The sequence below is a fragment of the Terrapene carolina genome, unplaced genomic scaffold (genome assembly GCF_002925995.2).
Source record: "Terrapene carolina triunguis isolate 2854851 unplaced genomic scaffold, T_m_triunguis-2.0 Scaffold95, whole genome shotgun sequence".
Classification (NCBI taxonomy): Eukaryota; Metazoa; Chordata; order Testudines; family Emydidae; genus Terrapene; species Terrapene triunguis.
This window is the reverse complement of record NW_020664446.1, coordinates 40126385-40141929: the sequence shown is the minus strand read 5'-3', so window position 1 is coordinate 40141929 and position 15545 is coordinate 40126385. Positions and strand designations below refer to the sequence as shown.

The following is a 15545-nucleotide window of genomic DNA, read 5'->3' as shown; positions in this document are numbered from 1 at the left end:
ACAAGGGAGGCAAAAAGGGCAGGGACATTAAAGTGCGCTTTAAGGACGGTCCTTTGCTGCAGCAGTGCTGGGTCGCCAACGGGAGGGGGAGCGGGGGAGGACGCAGCAATGTTAAAGCGCTGCCACGGCACAGGACGCTGCAGCGTTTTAAGGTCCCTGCGACGGGCGGGGGGCGCAAAGGGAGCAGCTTCCCTGGGGCTGGCAATTTAAAAGGGCCCTGGGCCCTTTAAATCACCATGGAAATTCCGGGTGACGCAGACCAGGCGGCCTGGAAGGGCTGGCTGGGGGATGCTGACCCCTAGCCCCGCCCCTTCCACCCGAGGCCTCGCCCTTTCCAGGGGCCAGAGCCACCTCCGCCCTGTATCGGTAAGTGTCCTGAGTTACTTTCACTCCTGTGTAGTAGTAATAATGTTTTTATTAGATTACACATTTGAATTTATATTCTTGCAAAGCGCGGTTAACAGATAGGCCTGCAGTATTTGGGACACTGTGAACACGTATGTAATCCTAGATAATTATACATGTATCTATAGATATCTTAAGATATTTCAGCATGGCCCTCTTAACCCGCAGTCCGTTAACACGTGGTCGTGACGGCTTGACATCCGCGCATAAACGGGTCTGTACTGTATTAGTTAGACTTTGTGCCTGAATACATAATCTGCTTCCCAGTCAGTGGGCAAGGCATGACAGCTCCACAGCCCTTCTGTAGCTAGAATAAGGGGGACAACTCTTAGAAACCTTGAAGGGGTTCTGTCCAGTAGATCCATGTAACCACAGAATCTAGTCAAGCTCCTGCTCATCTACCAAACACCCTCCGAGCCTAATTCTATTGCATGTAGGATATGGGGTCCAGATGTATGCATGGATATGGGGTCCACTCAAGAGCTGCTCCCCGCCACATAATGGAACTCAAGGCAGTGATGCTGCCTTGCATAGTCTACTGTTGCTCCTACGATCAAGGTAAAATTCACTCCACATTAATTTCTCCGGAGGACCAAAGCAGCAGCAGGTTGAAGTTCTGTTCAAGAATGACTCCTGAGAGCACTTACCTCTTCCACAGGAGTCCAGCACTCGCTGTTGCTGCAGTTGTTCCTATGAAAGCTGCCATCATAAGTCTTTGCCTGCTTCTGGTGGGATGTGCCATTCCATGGTAACATCGGGAAACAGCCTCTAAGCCTGCCACAGCAGCAAGAACTCGAAGGCGAAACATCCTATCAAGTAAGGGAAACAAATTATTATTGCAAATAGAGCAGCAAGTGCTGCAGTACAAAAGCAATTCAATTTTTCATTACTTTCCTCCTTCTTCCAACTAGGTATTCTCCAAGCCAAAGAATTTCACGTCATCCTTATTTCAGTCCACCAATTTGCTAGACTATCACTCCAGCAAAGGAAAGATGACAGAGCTCCCTTTGGAACTTGTCAATGACACACCTGAGCCAACCAAAGGGGTCACTGCAGTGCAACATGAGACACTTCCCCCCTCCAACGACTCACCTACACTAGGCAACTGTCCTGCATCTGACAAGGGATGTCAGCAACAGTCCCCCTGAATCAGTGTTGAAAGTTGCCATACTATTACTCTTTAATATGTATGTTGAGGTAGCACCCAGCATCCTCAATCAGGATAAGAGCTCCTTCGTGATAGCCATTATACAAACCCCAGTGGAAAGAGTTTCCAACAGTGTAATGGAAATGCTGATTGAGAAACTTTTGTCCTTTCTACCCTAACAGTTTTACCAGTTCATGGGGACCCTTTTTGGGAACCTTTTTCATCCACCAGTCAATTTCGTACAATAGAGAAGACAGGCCTCTAGAAGCAGGCTCCAACTAGATACACCCTTAGTTTTTAACAGAAACAAATAAATCATACAAAACCAGCATATTACCACAAATCTTTTATGATAATTTGTTTTGAAACAAACTATCCCTTTCAGAGAGCTACGGCTACATTACTTAGTGAGTGGTTCTCTAAATTGCAGAGATTACTAATTTGCACAAGCCCAGCTGACACACTTTGCAATCATGACTCAGCTGTCTATTCGGTTCTTCTTACAGCAGTTTTTACGCCTCTAAGTTCTCCAAAACACTTCATATATGAAGTGAAAACATTTGTTTATTTCTCTTCAAGTATCATAGTGTTACAGATGGAAACAGGGCATAGAAATAAGCACTGCAAATTAATACAATCCGTTCTGCCTAAGACACAGTCTTAGAAGGCAAGCTAAAAACGAATATAAATTTTACTTTATTGAAAAAGCCAGAAGGCTCTTTGTTACATTTTTTAAATGACTGGGGAGGAGAGGGTTATCTAGCCTGGAGCTCAACGCTCAGACTCTGCTCTAACTAAAACATTACACAACCTGAAGTATGTCTTTTAAAATACTATGTGTACTTCACTGCCCTGCACAGAAATAGTTGTGCAGAGAAAAATGGAAAACTGAGCTGCCGATCTAAATGTTATTAAAATAGTAAAATCGATAAACTGCAAGGATTGCATCTGAGAACAAGACACCCTCTACAGGTGATAGAATCACAAAAATAGAAACATTTAAAATAAAAATTACTTTTGCACGGTGCAAGCTCACAAAAAGCAAGTCTGAATTACAAAGGAGAAATGCTACAGGATAAAAGTGTTGTGTCTTTTAGTGAAGAAAAATCCTTACTGATCTAATTCACACTCCTATGAAATCTCTCCAGATAGATTAATGCATTATAAAATTCAGAATATGAAAAGGCCTTTATCATATTTTCAAGGAGAAAACCTCCTGTTGAAGAAGCTCATAATTTCTTAAAGCAACTTCATTCCTTCTCCTTAGCTTTTAACATACTCTTACTACCACCTTTCACAAACGTTTACTGACCTGCTCAAGATCAAGTGAGAGGAGCCAATAGCAGTCAATACAAAGTAGTGCCTACAGATACAATTAGCGTTTTACAGTGCAAGCAGCAATACACTCCTATAGACCTGCACTGCAGCTTTATCATTACTAGAAGCTCACAATTTAGTAATGTTGGGACTAGTTTGCACAAACAAATCTTTATGCTTGAGAAAACACACATACACACCCCTGTTCCAAAAGCCAGAGTTAATTTAAATGTATTTACTTTTCCCCTCAAATTACAGTAGTATATAGTTAGGGCCCTTCCAATTTCATGGCCGTGAAAAACATGTCACGGATCGTGAAATAAGCCTTTCCCCATGAAATCTGATCTCTCCGAAGTCAGGTGGGCTGGGGAGGGACAGGACTTGTCCTTCCCCTGCATGGCTGTTATGGCAGGAAATCAGACCCACCTCCACAGGCAGTGCAGAAATGAGAGTGGTACACCCTCACTTCTGCGCAGCAGCAGCCCCTGAGCTGGGCTCTGGGCTGCCGCCCCCCGCAGCTCTTGTTCTGTCTCAGGATGCCCTAGTCCAGGGCTTCTGTCCTCCCCCTGCAGCTCAGGCTTCTGCCCGCTGTCGCCGCCGCCGTCATCCCCACCCAGGCTCTGGGCACTCAGGCTCCAGGCTGCTGCTCCCCCCCACCACCCCTTTAGCTCCTGCCGGGGGTGTAGTAGTTGCAGCTCTTGACGGGGCTCAGGGACCTGGACTGAGTGTTGCCCCGACCCCACGGCTCCTGCTGGGGCTGGGAGCATCCGGGCTCAGGGACCTGGGCTGGGGGCTGCCACTTAAGTTCCCTCTAAGCTGAACGGCCATGCAGCAGCCTATTAAGCGCCACGCAGGTGCTCAGGACTGTGGCTGGGGAGAGGCACCCCTCCCCCGGCCCCAACCCAGCCCGGACCTGCCGTGGCCAGAGGAGAGGGGCCTATCCTGCGGCCCCAGCCCAGGACCTGACGCAGCAGAGACAGAGAACTGGGGGGGGGGGGGGAAAGTCCTCTCTCCCCACCGTAGCCCCGGGGCAGCCCTCACCCCCCCAGCTGGAGCCCTCACCCCCCACACACACACACTCACACTCAAACCCTCTGCCCCAGCCCTGAGCCCCCTCACCCCCCCGCCACATGAATTTTGTTATGTGCACCAATATGGTGTCACACATCACCTCCATATTGCTGCGCATTACAAAATTCATTCCACACATTCGTGGGGAAAATTAGAGGGAACACTAGCTGCTACCTCCTGCAGCTCCAGCCCCGACAGCTCCTGCCCAGCTCGGAGCTGCCCCCCAACCCTTCCCCGGGGCTCCTACCTGGGCTCCAGCCAGGACTCAAGGCTTCCACCCCCTGCGGCTCCTGCCAAGGACTCAGGGAACCTGGGCTGGGGGCTGCCACTCCCCGCAGCTCCAGCCAGGACTTGAAGCTTTTGCCCCCTGAAGATCCTGCCCAACCTCCAAACTTCTGCTCCACCCCCCCCCGGCTCCAGCCAGGGCTCAGGGCTGCTGCCCCCCACTGCTCGTGCACAGGCTCCGGGCCACCCAGGCTCGGGGCTTCTGCCCCCCCCCCCCCCCAGCTTCTGCCCAGGCTCGGGGTGCCTGAGTTCAGGGCTTCAGCCCCCACAGCTCCTGCCAGGGCTGAGACACCCATTTTTCAAATTGTCTGGTGGCCCAGGGCACGGGCCCCATAGGCCGATACATTAATCCACCACTGGCCCTGACTAGCAGCTAGGAGCCCCCAGCTGGGGTGCTCCCACCAGCACTGGGGAGATCAGACCTACCTCCACCTCCGGGAGCTTTCTCCAGCTGCAGGAAACTCAGCAGCTGCTGCCTTCAGAGGCTCTGTCTTTACCCAATCTATTTATTCTTTATCAGAGGTCTATGGACAACATATTTTAAGTCACTGCCCTCTTTAGTACACCTCTTAAGCAGGGCATTCTGTATTATAAGATTACTTCCAAAGGCTTCTTGTTTTGTTCAGTATAATATTTCATACACTATTTCAGTAAACATTAACAATTTATGTAACATCAGCTTAAAAGGTACCTAGAAGACAAATACCAGGCAGAAGTGTAGACAAAGGTTTTCAATCTGTTGACATCAAACATCAGATTTGAAGGCAACTTCATTGGGAAATCAAGTGACATTCAGCTGTTATTTCCTAACTTAGGTCAGAGTTCTGTAAAAGGTGGCTCAAGACATAGGCTATTCTAATATGCCCATAACTCTGATTTTTAGGGTAATTGCCATAACATTTAGTACTTTCATTAGCCGTTGAATTTGAATAGTTATAATTTTATGCTCATTTATAAACACAAGCCAGAAAGTAAATTACTTTGGGATTAATGTTGTTTTATTTATTCCTTTTAAAAAAAGCTTTTAAATGTTCATAATGAAAACTCTCAGGGAAATACTAATGCAACAATGGCCATCACATATCATCCCGCAAATCTTTCACATGCACAGCATAAAATGGCCCTGCATTACGAAGGATGGCCTTCATTTCAGATTCAAAATTACTTCCATCCCACACTAATCTAAATTCTCACTCTCTCTCTTGGGAATTATTTCCATTACATATGCAAACTCAGAAGTTATACAAGTGTTATTTTTTCTAAAAAAATTAGTGACACACAAGTTGAAAAGCCATCTACTATTTTTCTGTCCTCTTATTTGGGTCTCTCTCCCTCATTCCAGCTATACAAGACAGAATTGTGAAAAAACAAACAGAAGATAAGAACATTTTGTAATGATAGTGAAAAATGTGGCTAAGACTTGCATCAAGAAAGTTTGGGGTGAGAGGGAACCTTATGTTAATGCAGCATTATGCCTGCCAATCTGAAATGCCTAAATTTTGCAGAACTATTGTACTCACAGAAATGCTAACTCATCCCCCTTGCATACAGTAATCAGTTACTGATATACTGTTATATTTACACAAAAGAGCATAGTATAAAGTTTGCCTAATAGCATCAGCTAGACAGAGCTAAAGCAAAACACTTCCCACATTAACTCACTGTTTTAAATACATCTATCTTTTTTTTTAAATGCACAAGTGGGACTGAAGCTTTCCATGCTATCCATCTGAAGGGGTTGCCAACTAACTCTCACAATTTTATCACAAGCCTCATGGTATTTTCTCTCTAAACCCCAGCTGCTGGAATCAAGATTGCATGAGAATCTCAGGGTTCATTCTGTGTTCATTTAAAAATATTTTAAAAATAAGTTTCTGTCCTTCATGGTTGCAGTGAAAAGCCAGAAAATCTGACTTAACATAACCTAAAGGCTCAGACCAGAAGGCAAATAAAGAACCCAAAAGGTGTTTTTAAATGACTTATAACCAATCATGACTAATAGCTTATAACCAATCATGATTTTGAATGGCCTCATTCATGCTTTTTAATGTTTGTAACTGGCAATACTGCATATGCCAATACTAATTTCTTTGTGGCATAGAAATGGTGGTGAAAGGGCAGTTTGAGCAAATCTTGTTGTATCTGAAGAAGTGAGGTTTTTTACCCAGGAAAGCTTATGCCCAAATAAATCTGTTAGTCTTTAAGGTACCCCCAGACTCCTTGTTGTTAAACATCTGAGTCACTGAAAATAGGGACCGCCAGCCCTAACTACTGTTTCTGTCATATTATAATAAAAATCATCATAGACTATTACTATGCTGAATGAACAAAAACAACCACATTATTACCATTTAGAGGAGATAAACCAAACAGCTTTACTCTAAACCTCTGCTCAGAAGAGCCCGATAATTACAATTGCAGAGCATGTCTAATTAAAGGATTTTCCTAGGTCAAAAGATACATCTCTGATAGATAAGGGCAACTATAGCTACTTGTACTGCTTTGAGACAGGAACGGATTCTCACTAGCAGAAAAAACAAATGAACTGACTTAGCAGAAGACTAACATAGAGCTTTATCATCTTCTCGGTTTGTCTTAGCAATTGGCTGAACAAGAAGTAGGACTGAGTTGACTTGTAGGCTCTAAAAATTTACATTGTTTTGTTTTTGAGTGCACCTATATAATTAAAAAAATCTACATTTGTAAGTTGCACTTTCACAATAGAGATTGCACTGCGGCACTTGTATGGGGTAATGGAAAAATACTATGTCTTTTGTTTACCTTCTCCACACCGGTCATGATTTTATAGACCTCTATCATATCCCCCCTTAGTCGTCTCTCTTCCAAGCTGAAAAGTCCCAGTCTTATTAATCTCTCCTCATATGGCAGCCATTCCATAACCCTAATCATTTTTGTTGCCTTTTTCTGAACCTTTTCCAATTCCAATATATCTTTTTTGAGATGGGGCGACGACATCTGCACGTGGTATTCAAGATGCGGGCATACCATGGATTTATATAGAGGCAATATGCATAATAAGAAATAAAATATATTGCCTCTACATAAATCCCTTTCTTAATGATTCCCAACATTGTTAGTTTTTTTGACTGTCACTGCACATTGAGTGGATGTTTTCAGAGAACTATCCACAATGAATCCAAGATCTCTTTCTTGAGTGGTAACAGCTAATTTAGACCCTACCATTTTATATGTATAGTTGGGATTGTGTTTTCCAATGTGCATTACTTTGCATTTATCAACACTGAATTTCATCTGTCATTTTGTTGCCCAGTAACCCAGTTTTGAGAGATCCTTTTGTAGATCTCTGCACTCTGCCTGGGACTTAACTATCTTGAGTAGTTCTGTACCATCTGCAAGCAATTTGCAAGCACATGGAGGATAACGGGGTTATAAGGAATAGTCAGCATAACAAATCATTCTATACCAACTTAATTTCCTTCTTTGATAGGATTACTGACCTAATGGATGGAGGGGAAGCAGTAGACACAATATACCTTGATTTTAGTATGTTTTTTTTTTAAACAGAGTTCTGCATGCCATTTTCATAAGCAAACTAGGGAAATGTGGTCCAAATGTACAACTACAAAATGGGAAATAACTGGCTAAGTAATAGTAATGCTGAAAAGGATTTGGGGGTTATAGTGGACCACAAACTGCATATGAGTTGCCAATGTGATGCAGCTGCAAAAAAAAAAAAAAAAGGCCAATATGATTCTGGGGTGTATTAACAGGAATGTTTAATGTAAGACACGGGAGGTAATTGCCCCACTCTACTTAGCAATGGGGAGGCCCCAGCTGGAGTACTGTGTCTAATTCTGGGCACCACAATTTAGGAAGGATGTGGACAAATTGGAAAGAGTCCAGAGAAGAGCAACAAAAATGATAAAAGATTTAGAAAAGCTGACCTGCGATGCAAGGGTGAAAAAACTGTGTATGTTAAGTCTTGATAAAAGAAGACTGAGGAGCAACCTGATAACAGTCTTCCAAATATGTTAAGGGCTGCTATAAAGAGAACAGTGATTAATTGTTCTCTATATCCACTGAAGGTAGGACAAGAAGTAATGGGTTTAATCTGCAGCAAGGTAGATTTAGGTTACATATTAGGAAAAACTTTCTAACTATAAGGATAATTAAGCCATGGAATAGGCTTCCAAGGGAGGTCTTGGAGTCTCCATCACTGGAAGCTTTTAAAAACAAATTGGACAAACACCTGCCAGAGATGGTCTAGGTTTACTTGGTCCTGCCACAGCTGAGGGGGCTGGACTTGACTTCTCGAGGTCCCTTCCAGCTCTACATTTCTATGATTTTATGAAAAACCAAAGATGTGTCTATTGATGCACAAGTGGAAAATGAAAGACTCCCCTTTGTGCCTCTGCGGTGAACATCCAAACCATTGAACACATCAAAATGCAGTGCCCCAACTATGGATTCAGAAGTGAATTGAATGATATTCACAATATCACAGAAGAGGCCTTGAAATGACTTATGGACCTACAAATGCATCTGCAGAATGTTGCTCTGCAGGTTCCATACACAGGAAAGAAAACGGCTGATGCCTGTGGTAGTCCTATGCAAAGTACACACTCAGCAGCACTGGCAGGAGCAGAGAAGAAATAATTAAAATCTCATGGGCACCATAAGGTTCACTCTCCTCCTCTTGCCTGCTCCAATGGAGAATCACTATGTGTCAAGTGAAGACCTGATCCTTCAGTGCTCCAGGGGGCATAAAAAAGAACAGAGAAAACAAATTGCTTCTCCCAAAATTGCTAACTCCCAAAATTCAAAAACCAGGGAGTCAGATCCCCCAAATCATGAGATTTTTTTTAAAAAAGATTTTTAAATTCCCCTTGCCCACCCCCAGTGCATGTATGACAATTTCAGTGCTCTCTCTTTATTCACTACAAATTCACAAGAGTTGATTTTAACCCCTGCTGAAGGAGCTCTCACTAATGGATCCACGAAGATCCATTCTGCTCAGCACTGTACAAACACATAGGAAGAAATAGCTCCCACCATTCAAAGTGCACAAAGTGCAAAGTGTGATGGTGCCTTTGTGACATGAGAGCTCGAACTGAGACTCTACTAACTCATCTCATTTTAGGGCTACCACTCATCTGTTAGATGGGAACGCTTTTTAATCCCTGTTAAACTGAGCAAGATTCAAACTGATCATTTACAGGTAAAAGGCTCTGTAGCTCACCAGCAATACCTAGAGGCATCCAGTCCCCCAACAATGCTAACATTACACCTTCAAGAATGCGTCTTGCTTTCTGGAAAGACATTTATTAAACTGATTTTTGACATTTTTAGAGCATACACAGGCAGTCTTCCACAGGCAAAGTCTCTCACATGTTGCTCTCAGTCTCACACACTCAGACAGCCGCACCTTGTTCTTCAAGTGACAGCTCCCATTAAGTAATACAAATAATAAAAATGAAACATCCAAGTTGACTTCTAAATACATTTTACTGCACTAACTTTTATACATTTATTTTCACCCCTATGTGTCAGCAGCAGTCCACGCACCACGCGGATCCTGCAGAACTGCTGCCTAGCCACTCCTTAGTCTGTAGCAGTGCATGGGATTCTTCCATCCTAAGTGCAGGACTCTGCACTTGTCCTTGTTGAACCTCACCAGATTTCTTTTGGCCCAATCCTCTAATTTGTCTAGGTCCCTCAGTATCCTATCCCTAGCCTCCAGTGTATCTACCACTCCTCCCAGTTTAGCGTCATCTGCAAACTTGCTGAGGGTGCAATCCACGCCATCCTCCAGATCATTAATGAAGATATTGAACAAAACTGGCTTGGGGCACTCCGCTTGATACCGGCTGTCAACTAGACATGGAGCCATTGATCACTAGCCGTTGAGCCCGATGATCTAGCCAGCTTTCTATCCACCTTATAGTCCAGCTTTCATTAGGTGTGTATGGCTTCTGCATTTTAGTATTTGCAGATTAAAGAAAGAATCACTGCAAAAGACCACAGATTAACACCAAGTAATTTTTTTTAAACAAATCATTTGTCCTTCTCTTAATACTTTTCATGTACTAATCACTCTTTCACTGGTAGTGGTTTGTGTCAACGTACCAATATAACATGCTCTGTTCCAGAGATGAATTCTAGCTGTTAAGGTGTATAGATCTGTTTTTTCCAAGAGTGACTTTCAGTAAGTGCAGCTACACACTTTCCCACAAATTAGGATTTTCAGCATGGTTGGTGTTGTCATATTTTCAGAGAAAGGATTACCCACATTACTTATTATTAATTATTATTATTATTAATGTATAGAGGCACCTGAATTAGATTTCAGAATGAAGATGAAATTTTCTAGCAGAAGTAATTGATTTCGTGATGGGAGTTTTGGTTTATTATTTTATCATATTCATTTCAGAAAGGGGAATTCCATTTATCTGAGAGCAAAATTCAAATAGACTGATAGTCTACAACCCATCAATTCACAACATACACTACCTGATCTATATCAGGAACCCAAGCCACAGGCTGGCAAGTTACTTTTAACTAGGGTGACCAAATAGCAAGTGTGAAAAATTGGGACAGGGGGTGGGGGGGCAATAGGAGCCCATATTAAAAAAAGCTCCCAATAGCGGGACTGTCCCTATAAAATCGGGACATCTGGTCACCCTACTTTTAACCATCACTGAAAAGTGGATTTATCTTTCTTTACCAACCTCAGCGCTAAAAATGGGAGTCACTAAGAATATCAAGTGGATTGAGTGGAAGCTTGAAGGATTTCCTTTACTGCTTCACCAGAGATATTTTACCCTCTACTCTCTCTTCCCCCTCATTCAACCTTATTTCTGGCCTTTAATAGTTAAAAGCTCCTTGTTACCCTTATTAAAAACTGAGGCAAACATTTTGTTGAGGTGTTGGGCCATGCCTAGATTATCTTTAATCTTCATCCCATCAGTTCTTAGCAGTCCCACTTCCTCTTTCCTTGTTTTCTTTGTGTTTATTTGGCTAACGAACCTTTTACTATTGGTTTTAATTTCCTTTGCAAGGCCCAAATCTGCTTGGCTTTTGGCAGTTGTTGCTTTTTTCCTACACTTTCTGACTTGCAAGAGGTAGCTTTCCTTGCTGATCCATCCTGTCCTCCACTCCTTGTAGGCTTTCTGCTTTCTCTTAATAACCGGTTTGAGATGCTTGTTCATCCAGCTGGTCTGCAACCCTTCCCTACAAATATTTTCTCCTTGTTTGGGATGCAGACTTATGATACTTTAAATCAAAGTTGCAAAAACTAATTCCAAGCCTCCTTCACATTCAGATTCTCAAGTTCTTCAGTCCAGTCCATTTCCCTAACTAATTCCCTTAATTTTTTAACATTGGTCCTTTTCAAATCAAGGACCCTAGTTGCAGACCTATTCTTGTTTATCCTTCCATTTAGTTTAAACTGAATTAGCTGATGATAACTTGAACCAAGGTTGTCCTCTACAACCAGTTCTTTTATGAGGTCCTTGCTGCTTACCAATACTAAATCTAAAATGGTACCATCTCTTGTTGGTTTGGTAACTATTTGGTGAAGAAATCTGTTGGCTATCACATCCAGGAATATCTGGGCTGTAACATTATTAGTAGCACTTGTCTTTCAACCTATATCTGGGAGATGAAAGTCTCCCATAAATACTATTGGGAATTGTGTGATTATTTCATAAAAAGTATTTAAAGGAAACACTTTATTATTAAATGGATCCATTTAACATAAGACGACATCTAATATGGGAATAAAATAGTTACATAGTTAACTTCGAAACCTAGTTCCTCCAGTTGTTGGCCTGGTATAAATAAGATTCATAGGTATTTATTTTCCTCTCTATTTAGCATGTGCATCATATTTATTTTTCACATTTAAACTGGTTTTAACTTTCTGATCACATAAGTAAAAATTTTAAACAACTTCCCAAAGATTTATCTTACTATGTTACACAATAGCTGTGATTGGTTCTCACCTCCATACCCACTGATCAGCCACTTATTTCTTGAAAGCAATCCAAATAGGGGTCCAGAATATCTAACTACTGATCATGCAGAAAGAAAGAATCCATGTATTAATTTCCTCACTAATTTGGGCAAAAATCATTGATGCCACTTCTTTTGCTAAATTGAGGCTATTCTCATAGTGCTTAATCCTTGCACCACTTAACACTAAAAGCAAAAGACTGAGGAACCCAAACACTGCTGCAGAGAACCAGAAAGTAAATCCAACTACAAACAAAACTGAAAGGGACTTGATTTTCAGTGTCCAAGCTGAGAGAAATTCAGAGTAGTAAAAAATACATCAGATTTTTACTATTTTTAGTTTTAATAATTTAACATGGCATTAGTAAATGCAACATGATTATTTACAATATGCAATTCTGCAGATGACCTTTTCCATTTTAATAGAGGGAAGTAGTGCTTAGCCATCAAGGAGAGCTCCTTGCCCACTTCTCAAATATTTTCTGGCTTCTATTTAGGCTAAAACAAAACTTGTGCGCTAGTTATAGTGGTGAGAAAAGCAGGACCTGCAAAGCGCAGCAACAAAAGAAATCAAATAAAAAATACTTTAAGACACATAGCTCAGTTGCTAGATGGAAACAAATGCATATAAAATAAAATCATAATATGCATTCTAGAGTCTAGACTTAGTTAACAAGATACTCTCACATCTTGTAGAGTATTGCTCATCCAAAATACTTGCAGCGCTTTACATCAGGCTGACTGTGACGCATTGTTAGTTTGTTTTCTCATTGAAGGACCCATAGTTTGTCTTTATTCATAAACAGGATACCCCACCCCTCATTTGTTTATTCCTATAGATTTCCTTTTTTGCAGATTTCACAGTCTCTCAGTCCACACTTGGCTCAGTATGCAAACAGGCATACCTTCTGAGGCATACAATAAACAATACACAAATGGCCAGAAGGTGACTTCCCTCCTGCCTGAAAGGAACATTTCTGAAGTATGTCACCCCCTAGTGACCTGCCTTAACCCTAAGACCTTAAGAACACAATATTTAGTATAGATACAGAGCTCCTTAAATATTAGCTGTACATATATTTCATAATGATTATGACAACCAGTAGGCTACTGGCTTTTGGTATAGCCATCACCTGCCACTCTTTGGTTAACTATTATGCAGATATCTAAACCAAGGGAGCCCTGTGAAACCCTATGCACACCATATATCCTCTGCTAGCTGGCATAAAGAGGTCCCAGAGTCATAGGACTCCGCCATGATCTAGCCAGGACCCTTTTCCCTTTTAGGAGCATGGGAAGCATATCACCACAGGAATCATCACCACAACTCCCAGGTTTAGAACCCATGCTTTGAAGCAGTGTGTATGTGTATGCATATGATATTTTCTACATTACAGATAGTCTCATCAAAACCTGAAAACAAAAAGTCAAATTTGTAAAATCTGCAAGTGTCTTCTGTTTTATAAGCCAGTGATTGGCTGTGTATTCAAGGGGAAAAAATAGGTCCCTTACCAAATTAAAAGTACACTCTGAACTCTCAGCATTTTGACATTCCAGCTACATATTATTTTAGTAATCAAACTTTTTTAGACAAGAACTATACTAAACATTAACCAAAAGCTCCCTATAGAATCAAGAAAACTGATAGGCCTAATTGCTTAGTGCATTGTGTTTTGCACTAAACATGAGAAATATTGGCCGAAGAGCTTACTTTGACTAGGAGTATTCTGAAGCCAAACACCAAGTGCTTTGGCTTTTGCAAAGACAGCAGAATATACTGTACCATGCTTAGCACTCTCTAAACTGGGTCAGTCAAAGACTACGCCTGCCTCCCATGAGAGATTCAGATTTTGTAACATGCAAACCTTCATTTTTAAAAATTAGTCTCCGCAACCTTAAAAGAATACGACAGAGGCCTGTTTTAGACAGTCAAACAACTGAGGTATGAAATGCCTCCATTCATCATATTAGTGTGTTAATTCTAAAGCCTGACAGCACACAGACAGATATTTAAATAACTTGAATGTGCAGTTGTATGCCTGATTTGAGTGCACCTCAAGGCTCCAAAAACAGAAGGGAAATAAAAATAAACACCCATATTTTTAAAAATCTCATTTTTAAGACACTCTTACAGGGAGGGAGCTGATATGCAACCTTTGAACTTTTAAGATTGGCAACACTGCTACAGATTAACACTGGTGGTCAGCCACTAATGGCTGAAATCCCCAGTCTAGATAAAATGTTAAGGAAAAAAGTATTGTGTGTCTACAGCTTCCCAAGAATTTGGAAAGTGTTAAAATGTTACAGGAAAAACAGAAGCCAAGACCTTGCATGCAAGGCAATTAAGACAATCCTGAATGGATCTGGGACACGTACAATGGCCATTTCATATGAGATTCATCCACCTCAGAGGGTACATTTGGATAAATACCATGGCAGATGAGGTCGTGGAAGGAAGATCAAAGTAACCTGGCAATTACAACTGAAAGACCTTACACACAGAAGCAACTCTAGCTATAAGCAGACTAAACAGCTGCCTAGAGCAGTAGATTTCTGTAGACTCACCCTGGCTCCCTCCATGGGCAGCAGCAACAGATGTGGGCTGACAGAGCTGCCCAGAGAGTGGGGGAAGGGGTCAATCGCCAGCTTGGGTTCCAAGGAACAGAAGCAGCCCCTGCCCTGGTCCCAACACCAGTAGTACGACCACATGGCACGCTCCTGGTGGCACCACAAGCACTGCTGGTGCTTTGGCCTCAAGTGCAGCAACCCACTCTGACACTCTATACCTCGGAGGAACACCCTACACCCCCATGTTCATCCTTATAAAATGATTGTGTGGTATCCAATGCAAAGTTTGTCATGTCGGGTGTCTTCGGAAGGCTCATGATCCACTGAGCATTGTTGTTATAGTAATGTTATAGATTGGAATTTCATGTATATAGTTATGAGGCTGAAAATGTGTCCTCATGGCTTAAAACAAGCCCAGGCAAAAACTCTCCAAGAGCAGAGAGGCAGTTCACACCTCATCAGGGCATGTGTGGGATAAACCCAGCCCAGCCTCACAGAGACAAAGGACACTGGCCTAGGCAGCAACAAAGGATCTGTTGGACTCTCAAGTGAGTCACCCCCCTTCCCTTGGTCAGTTAGGGACTACAATGAGGTAATGCTCACCTGACCCTGAAGACCGGGGAGGGGGTGGGGGCGCAAAGCCAAGAGGGAAGAAAGAATATGATAAAAGGGAGAGACATTGGCCATGCTCTTCCTCTCTTCCACCTACATCTACAGACACCACCACCAACCACCACCATCAAGCGACTGAAGCACT

At 42.3% G+C, this 15545-nt stretch overlaps 1 protein-coding gene across 1 annotated transcript in view; it reads right to left on the bottom strand.

Moving 5' to 3' along the window:
- The window catches only part of MICU1 (mitochondrial calcium uptake 1), a 236120-nt gene that overhangs the window by 197468 nt on the left and 23107 nt on the right, over positions 1 to 15545 (bottom strand). Inside the window, exon 2 of the mRNA XM_029911332.1 lies at positions 1053 to 1214. Within this exon, the coding sequence (XP_029767192.1) occupies positions 1053 to 1213 (161 nt within the window). The 5' untranslated portion in view covers position 1214. The remainder of the gene's footprint in view (positions 1 to 1052; positions 1215 to 15545) is intronic.